We start from the raw sequence: 12018 nt of genomic DNA, 5'->3' as shown, positions 1-12018 counted from the left end.
AAAAAATGACACTTCAAAGACTGTCAACAGAATTCTGAAATGTTGTACCCGTATATCAGAATTGATAGCGCTAGATAATAGTCCATATGCGATAACACAGTAAGCGTATTTCTAACACAAATGGGTGTAAATTATACAGTGGTTGAAATTCCTATTTGCCTATTGATAACAGGGACTACGCAAGCGTGACACGAAAACAAATGCGCTGCTCCACACCGAGGTACTACATTAATAAGTAATATTTACGGAGCACTTGACACACGTATATACATATTTATTGAACGCGCACGCGTATAAATAAAACGTGCGTAGGATAAATACGCTGCACCAGACGCGAGAGAGAAGTTTACGAAAAAACGCCGAGATCGCATAAAGGGAACAGGTGCTAGATCCGCAGGCCGGATCGTTAGCGTGATATATAACGAAGTGGAATACTATACGTAGCGTTTCGGGCCGTGGCTGCCCAGATGTGAATTCCATGATGATCTCGCGGAATGCCAGGCCAATCTCGATTGTTGGGAGCACCAACCGATGGTCTCTAGCCGGTTGAACGGTTCGCGTGAAACGCTCTGGTTTAACACGACCAGAAAGACGCTGACCAATTTACATCGTCGAGCCGTCACAAGTATTTCGAATATTCGTGAGCTACAATTTTCTGACGCAAGATTTTTTCAAGCTTCTCTATATGATTATTTCACAAATCAACTACATCGTTCCCACATTCATTTTCTCACGCGAGAAATAAGACGCCAAATTTTAACTTCCATATAATTTTATACATATACATATACATATACATATATATATATATATATATATATATATATATAGTTATATATACAATATGTACACAGGGTATCCCAGACTTATCCGACTGCCGTGACATCCATTAATGGCAGACTCTTGAGATCATTTTCAGATTAAAATCCTAATATCAAAATGCCGAGACTATATTAGTTTGTAAAGTGAGAAGCGTTTACAAAGTTGATCAATCAATCATTGTCCGAAATTCACGCGCTGTGGCATGTGGCATGGCATATCGCACAGTAGTAAATATGTTTTCAAGCATTTTAATCTTGATATTGATATATAATTCTGCGTATACCTTACATATTAAGAATAATAAACATTCTAGAGTAAAATTTACTCGATATTTCTCAGATATTACTCATTGGAAAAATTGTTCTTTCAACATATGTTTAGTGTCACTAATTTCCAAACTCGTCACAATGATTAAACAGAAATACATCTGATCGCTTGAGTTACAGCAAGTATACGTATTTCGACTCATGGAATACATGGAATACTCATTCCAACGAGTTCACACGAAGGAACTTTCTAAACGTAAAAAAAAAAGAAAAGAAAAGCTGTACCGATTTAAGCCGTACAAAAACTGGTCACTTTAATCGCGTCCTAAGCGTAGCCAAAGTTGAAACCACTCGCACGCGCGTCATATCCGTTTAGGGGCACAAGAGCAGCGGCAGAGGAGAGCAGATATTGAATAAACCGTCGTCGGAGAGAGCGTCGCCCGATTTCCGGATGTAACTCGAGGCGCGTTCAAAGGCGCGTTCAAAGACGGCGTCGACGATCGCGTCTGTAAATCAAGGCTCGGACTGCACGTCAAATCGCTCCGCTATGCCGTTGTTAAGCGTTATCGAATCAATTCATCGATAAGAGCGGGTCGAGTAACGAAAGCGGTCGGTGGTTATTTTTGTAGCCACGACGATACGCTGATAACCGTAAATAACCGCGTTTACGCAAAGTCCAGGCTCATTTGTCTGACTCAGAGTTCGATGCTCCCGAGAAGCTTTTAGGGTATCCTTCGCGATCTGTCGACGTTACTGTGACGTAGAGGCGTCCATCGACGCAATTTACATATTATTTTACATGCGTACATATTTATGTTATATCTATTTATTTTGTTTTTTCTTCCTAGCGTGTGTAAACGAAATTTATCTAGGAGCAAATCGTCGAAGACGGCGTCGTTCGATTTCCGGATGTAACTCGATTTTCTCAAAAATCCCATGTTGATAAAAGTATATTTCCACTTGATCCTTCTTAATCTTATATATGTCAAGAGTGTAATAAGAGCTATAGCTACAAAATATACATACATATATATCATACATATGTATGTACATATTGCACATATAGTTTTGGTTCTTAGTCGGGTTGCAACTTCCGTTTCCATTTTTAATTTGCTTCTTCTGTTTTACAAATATAAAATAAGTAAAATACTAGCTAATAATTAATACAATTAATAAATGTGACCAGTTATAGGTCAAGTAAAAATCATTTTTGTCAATTGTTTACTGATAAAGATAAGTTTCTGAAATTTCCGGTGAAGATAAGTTTGTTTAAAATACCAACTGCAAATTATCTTAAAATAGTATAGTTTACCGTTTCTCGATGCATAAGGGAAAATTTCTCATTTATTCCTAAATCTTGGTTTTCTCTCTTCCTTATGTCCTTATTCCCCTCCGCCTCTAAAGGAGTACCTCGGGGACGTACCGACCGAGCCGCGACGGAGGGCGACTGCTCGAGGAACAGGTGGATCGGCAGCGGAAGAATCGTGCGGACGAAACGCCGTTTCGAGGAGGCGCCACCAGCCGCGCTCGCTCGCTCGCTCGCTCGCTAATTCGCCCGTTCGTTTCTCGGCCGTTCGGTCGCTCACTCGCTCGCCCTCGCGCGCGCTGCTCGACCGCTCAGCTTTTTAAAATGTCGCCGATGGCCGTGACAGGATCTATTTTTAACCGCGCGTCGAGATAAGCGCGCGGAAGGGACGGCGGGTAGAGCGGCCAGAATGAAAACAGAGAGGGAGGGAGAGAGAAAGAGCAAGAGGAGGAGGAGGAGGAGGAGAGAGCGGGGAGGAGAGAGGCGAGAGCAAACTCGCGGCGTCAGTAGCGTAATCGTAAGACCGCGACGGTTCGACGCGGCGCTATAGGTAACACCTGTTTAATTACCATGCTTTTTCTCGAGTAAAATGCGAAAGGTATATCGCCGTCTCACACGACTACGTAGACGCAAGTCGTGCCACGAGCGTGAAAATTGATGAACCGCACTCGCGGCCGTGTGCAACATCGTTTGTTGGCACGTGATCCTGCATTAAGTCTCTTGTGTCCACGATGCTAGAAATCGCTCCGAGATCTCGGACGGAGAAAGAATTAACCAATTGCATTGGTCAATTGCCGAACTGTTTAAATATGATTGGTCAATTTTTTCTCCGTTCGAGATCTCGGAGTGATTTCTAGTATCGTGGACACAAGGCTTTACGAGTTATTTATTCATCCAGAAGAACACGTGTATAAAGTAAAATCTTCTTCAACAGCCTTTTCTGGATCTGTCCGAATCTGGGATCTTTCCAATCTGGCACGAATGTCGTATTCTTATCAGTCGAACGTAAACCGTCATTGTAATAAAAAAAAAACAAATTAATGTCTAAATATATTATCCATAAAAACATAGTTTTATTGTAGAATAGTAATAGTGGCAGTAATTGTTGTCCTAAGGTATATTATTGAAAGAGTAGCGAAATTTGTTTAAATTCGAAAACACCTTAGATTTTACTATATCGATGGTTTTGAGCAAAAACGTTCAAGTGTCAAAGAAATCTAGGAGACGAGAGCACTGTGTTTTAGCATACATTAGACACAATATTTGTCATTTAATTAGCTTCTAGACCGAAAACAATCGTAGAAAAATTTACCGTGAACAAGTGTGTAAATGCAGGATAGTTAGTTTTTTACATCTCACATGCATCTTACATGCTTAAGATATTACATGTGTCGCGGGGCGCCCAAAAGTGCGCGGTGCCCGTTACACCACTGATCGAGACCGACGAATTTGTCGTGCCGGAGGCACCATAGAAGAGAAAGAGAGTGAATCAAAGAAGTAATTATACGTGACGTCACCCGACTGGTTTCAACACCCGTCCGGAGTGCAACGAGTCGAGTCGAGTCGAGTCGAGTCCGGGTAAAAGCAAATGGGCCAGAGGGGCCTCTCCTACTCGCCGTTGCAATTATAACAGCTCGCGCGGAGATCGGAGATGCGTATGGAAGAAATGTGGCAGCATCTTCGTATACCGCCGGCCGTCCGGTTGCGGTCGGTGGGAGGAGACGAAAATAGCACCTCCCAAACTTTATGACCGGTAAAATCACCGGAGCGTCAGTGCCGACGTGGTCTACGGCCATTTAAAGCGGCCTAACGGCCGCGTTAACCGCCCAATAATCCCGACGGCAAAGTAGGAAATTAAATTAACCTTCTCTAATTATTAATCGGAGAGCGCGGCGAGTCGCGTTTCGAGTCACGAAACATTCGCCGCACGGTGCATTCTTTTTTTATCTGGAGATAAGTAAAGCTCATTGAATGTATGTATCAATAAAAAACGCTCGTACATTAATGAGCGCGTTTAATAACGTCCATATGTTGCGTCATTGTACGTGGACCGTAAGACGATTAGTTTTTGCAGTTTCCAGATTTGCCGGCTTATAGAATTAGAAAATACAATTGCAAGAAATATAATATTTTTAGGATCCTTAATGGATTAGCAGACAAAAAAAGTTAAGATAATAGATATATTAAAATGCTTAGATATTTAATACCCTTAGAAATGAGTTTAATATTTTTTCCGACAGATAATTATTTCGTCTGCAGGCGAAATGATATTCTATTTACAATTTGACCGTAGACTGTATGCGTCATATGTGGGAAAATATATGCTACGTCTCACACGTTCCAAAGCGCGATTATAACAAGGAAACCGCAACGTCAGCCTGTTTGACAAAAAAAATTCTTGAAATCGCGAATCTTAATCTCGTTATATAAATAGGTCATAAATATGATAAAAAATTGCACGAGCAACGAAAAGAATTACATTATGATAAAAAAATAAGGCTAATGCATAAAGAGATAACATAAAATGTAATGCACGGACATTAATATTCGTTGAATTTTCCAAAAAAAATCTGGAAATAAACTACGCACACACGCGGTTTATCATATAATATCAATGTCGGGATTTCTTCTTTAAATTTTCTACATCAATTTAATTCGTTTTACGTAAGTCATTTTTGGCAAGTCTGAAACCATAAAATAAATAAAACAAACACCCATGTGTATACACACATACGCGCCCGAAAAGATAAAAGGACAACTTAGAAACATAAATGTCCAAGAGATATAAATGACCATGACGAAAACCCATTTAAACGCAGAATAGTTCACATGGTAATTCAAGATGTTCCTTCCCGGTAAAAGACATCAAACGAAGCTCTCTATACAGGACGTCTCACAATTATAGACCTCATACGTCTCGTAATACGCCGCAGCCAAAGTCAAACGCGCGTCTCCTCGCATCGTGCATCGGGATGATCATGAGAGCCTCGACGAGGCAGTCTTGGCGTTTTCATTATGGAAACTACGGCGCAGCAAAAGTATTCGCGAGCCGCGGCGAACGGGCCCCATTAAACCGTGACGAGGAGCTATTTTGAGGCCCATTGGCATTATCGGCCGTCTCGGGAGCGGGGTCCGGCGCGGGCAAGGATAATAACCGGAATGAAGGCAGGCAGCAACAGCTATGCTCTTTTCTTTTTATCTACGCGCGCTGCGGGAAACGTATTCGCGATGAATAATCGCCCGATTATATCCGCGATATTCCGATTTTATCTCGGCGGCAGATCGACCCGCGCGTAACCTTCCGCACACGCGCGTACGCGCACGCAACGCGCCTGCATCGCGTATAAGCTTATCTGTCACCCGTTTTGACGTTTTCTTATAATAGAAGGTTGACCGAGATCTCATATACACCGGGTGGCCCGGAAGCTCGTCGTAACGTGACTCCGCCCGCAACCATTAAATGTCGATACGTACGCGAGATTCTTGTTTGAGATAATATACTTCGCGTACAAGCTGGGAATATGCGGGTATCTATTGCCCAATTTTGTCTAAATGCGTATGTCTCATTTAAATATCACGCGTGATATGAAGTTTTAACCTGGCGCTGCTAAGGTGAAATATATAAGATGAAAAATATGTAACACGACTAAAACGAAATTGATTAAACACTCAACTAATTTAAATGCTTAAACCGGAATAACATGAAATTTTTAGAATATCTTAAATTAAATTTGGTCTCCTCGAACACAAATTATACAATGAATTAGGTTCAGAATCATTTAAAAACTATTTTATTATGATGCCAGGCACAGAGCAATTGTGAAACTGCTCTGTGCGTCTATATTTATAATCGAGTTTATAATATTTTGGTTTTGTCACATCTCATTTCACTTTAATAACGCCACGTTAGATTCCTGCAGATTTTATATGTATTTATTTAATAGGCCCCATCGATTTTAAATGAATTGTAGACATACATAAAATGGAAAAAGGATACGTTACGATGTGAAAAATGATCTCAGAACAAGGCTATATCAACGAGAAGTTATATTTAGAATACTTGTAGCGTATTCGCTTGAAGAATAAATAGCACGAAGCTTTTTAAATTCTAGAAAACTCTTAAGCATCCTGCCATGCATTGTGCAACCGTAATTACACTGATACAAACGCAACACTGAACTACGCACAATGCGCTACGTATATAGGATGACTATTCTATCGCCGCAATTATGCAGTAACGTTACGTTCAATACATACACGGTTAGGCGATTACCTCGCTAATAATAAGATTGTTTAAACGGCACGCTAATCCTCGCATTAATAGTCGTTTATATCGTCCAAGGTGTATTTATCAATCGACGAAGATCGACGAAGTCATTTTTTTGTTCTAATTTGTGCTGAAATTGCGCGGTCAGTCGGATTAATTTTCATCACTTCAACTTTTCGTAATACTACACAAACTTTCGCGGCGACATAAAAAATATTTCTCTATATCTGCAACAGGTAAAGTTGTATAGAAAGTGTCCGCTTAGGATTGCGAGACATTGTTATGCGGTAGTAATGGATAAGGCCGTCAAAGATAGACCTCTTTTATCTAAGACCAACTTTGAAATATAGCAAAGCAATATAGGTGAAAGGAATGAGCGTGAAGCAATCGGCTGCTTCTAAGGCGCAACAGGTGTGTGTTAATGTCATCTTCTCCACCCTATACTTTCCCTTCTAATACACGCCCCTTTTCAGTTTGAAAAGAATTTTTTTTAATATACGATATGGTAATGAAATCGAAATGTTATAAAGGAGATGAAATTGAAGTGACAAATATTTAGCTCGAAATATTTTCGCGATAAAAACAGATATACGGCATCGTAAAATAAAAATAAAAATGTCAGATATAATATTTTGATATTTCTTTAAAAAAAAAACATGATAATTTTTGGAGTACGATATCTGTATAATTTGAGATTACGTTACTAGAATGGAAATGTAAAATTGAAAATAACGATACATACAATATTTCTAATACATAAAATGTAATATCTAATTTTATAGATTAAAGACTCGTATAAAAAATAGTCATTTCATATTTTTATTATTTATCTTGTATAATTCGTTGGAAAACGTTTAATGGCACATAGATGGGAGGCAGTATAAGCTCGAGCTTCGAAAGTTATTTAATTGATCACGTTCAACCACGCCCTTGCTATGAATCGACACGCGATAAGAGGAAATGCACGCATTGATCGGTGATGAAAGGACTTGCATAATGAGCGGCAACGAGTTTAAAATTAGCTCCTGTTACTGACCTGTGCTTCGCGTTTTCTCGTTTCGCTCCGCCGCTTAAATCGACGGAATCGAATTTCGATTGTCGTCAACAGAAGACACATCTTCCACGACGCCAGCACATTTTTTTGCTTCCTCGCGGGAACGATTGATGAGATAAAGCTTTACGTATTTCTCGGAATTTTAATTCGATAAGGCGAGAATGCGCGTCAGTGCAGAGATTTCCTACAGGAAATATTTGATAGCGAAGCAACAACAAAAATACAATAGATACTATGATAAACAAATAAAAAAAATTCAAGCTTTCAACAATATTTCTATACGCGTTATACATTACGTTTCTGCAAGTTCAGTTCTTTGTGGTTACGTCGTTAGGCAATATTCCGTTGTTATGTAAAGTGACGTACAAATTTAAAAATGGTTCTTTTCTAGCGTTTACATAATAGATCGTTATTTGTGGAACACGTGCAATCGCCCCCTAGTCCTAGTTCAAACCGCCATTAGACTTTACCGACAAAGAAACTCCGAGTATTACATGCCACGCAACATTTGTTTCCCATGGCACACATTGGAATCATCCAATGAAAGAGATAATTGCGAGGGTATGAGCAGTCGCGTTCACTAAGGCCAGAGGCTTATTTAAATAAACCGATTTTTTAAATGTCTAACGACTAAGGTCTAATGTCTATGGTTATATGGTTATACGTTATATGGTTATGTTGTTTATTTTCGATAAATTATGCTCTTCTAAAAATATTGTAAAAAAGCTCGTTATATCATTTTCAAACAGAGCTGTTCTTTCAAGTTGCACATTTCACTTAATTAATAATGATGAAATAGTTTGGTTTATTCTCAAAGACTTAAAAGATAAAGCAATTTTTTTAACAAAAGATAAAATTGAGAAATATCGCTAACACCTACATCAAAATTCGCTGCAATTTTCTGTTGGAAGCTTAGTTCCTTGTTATTCGATTTTCTGTCGTAATTTTATTGACTAGATTGTTGCAATCTATCCAGATTGTTAAAGATGCGCAACCAATTGAAATTAATCATTATAAAATCCAGTATGGGTTGAAATAAATTATGCAAAAAGTTAATTTTTCACGTTTTTGTACATTAAATAAAACTTTATCTCTCTTTGCATCTATCTATCTATCTATCTATCCACCTCTTAAATTTGATATGTCTAATTGTAAGAAAGACTCCGGGGAAGGGTTAAATGTCAATTGCACAAGTTTCTCACGGGAGAAGACATTTGCGTTACTAATTTCCACCTTTCTATATGGCGCATAAACCTGTATAGAAGTCCGCTGTCGGCACCGCCGCCTTCGTTCGCGGGGAATGTAAATCCGCAAAAGCCGAGAGCGCGATCAACCTCTAGCGCCGGCTCCAATACCCGCGCCACGTGTCAAATACACCTACGCACCTACACGTGCGCCGTGCGCGTATCGAAGCGCGCGTACGCTCCCGTAAATCAACGCGAGCGCTGAAAGGAGCAACGAAATAAGCACGAGATCGCGACAATCATCGTTATTATTTTCTCATCTAATCGCGGCGCGTTCGGGGACGCTTTAATTTCGGACGAAAAAAATCCGCATCGGTCGAAGTATCGACTAACAATCGACGCGCCGACGTTGCTCGTTTCCGCTCCTTCCACGCTCATTCATGCCCCACGTGATCTGTTTACGTTTACGCGCTCGTGTGCCGATCGTCGAATCCACTCTCGTTTTAAAGCGTGTTTACGCGATTTAAACGAAGTTCACGAAATATACTGTTCGCGGCGGCGCGCGGCGTGATTTACTCCGGCCCGAACATTACGATGCCCGCGCACGAAACGCGCCCGCGATACGACTGGAAAGATCCCCTCGTAAACCGCGATGTACGATTGACGATAAAACAAATACATTACGCCCACAAACAATCTCTCTTTCTCCCTCTCTCTCCCTCTTGGATGTAGATACTAAAAATTCAACGAAGTCGTTTCGATCGTCGGCGCGTCGCGCGACGTCTTTTAAAATTCAAAAGTAACGTCACGTAATTGTTACCGTTCATGTCACCATTACCTCAACGCAGGATTTATGAATCCGAGAAACGTGACAAGTTCGACTTGGCCTTTTTTAACGTAACGATGACGTTTTGTAGAGCGTGATTCAGTCCTATGTCATTTCTACCAATATAGATTAACTTTAATCTCGGTTTAATTTACTTTTTACCTTTTTTCTAATTCTACGAGTTAGAAAAAGATCAAAAGTAAATTGACCCGAGATTAAAGTTAATCTGCATCGATAGAAATAGACACTAATCGATAATTGAAAGCTATTTTAATGCGCCAAGGACGCTTTAGGTGCAAAAAAATCGGGAAATTCCCTTGTTCAGTTAGTTTTTCTATCTCTCTCTCTCGCCTCCCTCTCTTCACAATTATATCTCAATTTGATAGACTTTTAATTCGAAGGCTTGGAAACAAAGATATATTTAACGAGAGATATTGTCGATTAAAAGATAAGCGAGGAGAGATGTAGCGTCGACTTATCTCGCGAAGCATCGGGGGGAGATAAGGTCGATCGGAAATAATCGCACGCGAGCGAAAGTGTCTATACTTTGGCGCACATGCAGCGAGGCGCGAAAGCATGATTTTAGAGCGAAGGAGAAAGGTTCCCGGGTTCCCTCGAGCCGGAACGCGTGAAAAACGCACGCGGCGACGGCGACGACGAGGACGGGTCACATGGCGAACGTGGCCGCACGTCGCGAGGCCGGTGCACGCGCGCGCGCGCGGGTCGCGATCGCGCATAAGTGACAAATAAAGTCGTTGACATCATGTATGTAGACAACGCGACCAGCAGCGGCGAGAATGAAGAACGAAGGTGCTAAACGCCGAGGATTGAGGCCGGCGGGTTACAATCGTCAATATCGTTATCGCGAACGACTCCCTCGGGATTTAAGAACCGTCGGGCAAAAGAAAACGCGTCAAGGATCGCTTTGGCGAGAAAATTCGCATTTATCGAAATTATATCGCGCGATTTCGCTCGTCCCTGGACAACGCAATGTCCAAAATCGAGATGTAACACGTCCTGCGTCCCGATGTATAATTCCCCGCATCTTTTCAGCTGTATTTCATGCGGGTATATCAAAACGCGCGGCGTTATAACGAGGCTTAGGCTGTCGCGCGACAGCCGCACGTTCGACGCGTTAAAAATAGCTCTTATGCCGCTTATTTAAATTCATTAGGGAAATTCGAGGAGCGCGCAAGGTGCGAAAAAAAAGGGAAGGACGTTGCGCGCGGGCGCGCGCGCCGCGCGAGCAACAACTCGACGAGCAACAGGCTGAACAGGCAGAAAAACAGTGGCGCGTGGTGTATAGTGTCGTGGGTCGTGCGGGGTATACCAACCTGTCGCTCTTGTCGACCACCGCGAGAGGCGCGAGCTCCTGGAGCGGCGGCTCCGCGGATATGCCCTGAGCACGGTCCCTCGTCCGCGGCTTCGTCGGCGTGCGCGGCGGCGCCGCGCTGAAGGGCAGCACGCTCAGGAACTTGTCCAGGTGGCTGCGCAGCTCCTGAATCTGGGCGTCGCGGCAACAGACGACGGCCTCGAGCTCGGCGATCCGTTCGTCCTTGACGCGCAGCAGCTCCTGGAGCTCCCTCAGGGTGCCCATGCTGCCGACGATCGCGGCACCTCCGCCTCCGCCTCCGCCGCCGGCACCGATCGCACCGATCGCACCGATGTGCGGCACTTGCGTGACTTGCGTGGTGGTGGCGGTCGTGGCGACGACGGTGCCGCTGCTGGTGCCGCTAACGACGGCCGCGGCGCCGCGGCCGTCCGTCGGTAGCTGCGTCGCGGCGTCGGCGACGGCGGCGTCCTCCTCGTCGGCGAGCGGCTGCTGCGACGACGAGAAGCACAGCGAGTCGAAGCACACGCGCATAGACACGCAGGCGTCGCCGATGGGCACTCGGTATTTCGTACCCTCGTCCATTCAACTTGCCGTAGTTGCCGTGGCCGTGGGGCGTGATGGAGGAGGACCCATACGCGAGGAGCGTCGCGACCGGGACCCGACGGCGACGTCGTCGGTCGTTACTATCGCGCCGCGAATTCGCGTGATTCGCTTCGCGCTCGCCGAAGAGCGGCGGACCTCCGCTCCGACGTCCTCCACCGCCTCCGTCCTCCGTGACGTCCCGTGCCCCTGCCCCGTGCAGCGTGCTCGAGTCGGTGCTCGTTTGTCGGACGAACGAGAGAGAGAGCGAGCGGCCGGCCGGAGTGGGAGAGAAAAGGACGGCCAGAGGGAAAGGGAGAGAGAGACAGGACCGGTGACGGGACGGTGAGGCGTGAAGGAGACTACTCGCCGCGCCGCGCG

At 43.4% G+C, this 12018-nt stretch overlaps 1 protein-coding gene across 1 annotated transcript in view; it reads right to left on the bottom strand.

The window, feature by feature from the left end:
* Positions 1 to 11998, bottom strand: part of For (cGMP-dependent protein kinase for) — a 40129-nt gene extending 28131 nt beyond the window's left edge. Inside the window, exon 1 of the mRNA XM_071772835.1 lies at positions 11060 to 11998. Within this exon, the coding sequence (XP_071628936.1) occupies positions 11060 to 11640 (581 nt within the window). The 5' untranslated portion in view covers positions 11641 to 11998. The remainder of the gene's footprint in view (positions 1 to 11059) is intronic.
* Positions 11999 to 12018: the final 20 nt, after the last annotated feature.

This window comes from Temnothorax longispinosus, chromosome 3 (genome assembly GCF_030848805.1).
Source record: "Temnothorax longispinosus isolate EJ_2023e chromosome 3, Tlon_JGU_v1, whole genome shotgun sequence".
In the NCBI taxonomy this organism is placed as follows: Eukaryota; Metazoa; Arthropoda; class Insecta; order Hymenoptera; family Formicidae; genus Temnothorax; species Temnothorax longispinosus.
Note: the sequence above shows the minus strand (reverse complement) of the source record. Positions and strands in the feature narration are given on the sequence as shown.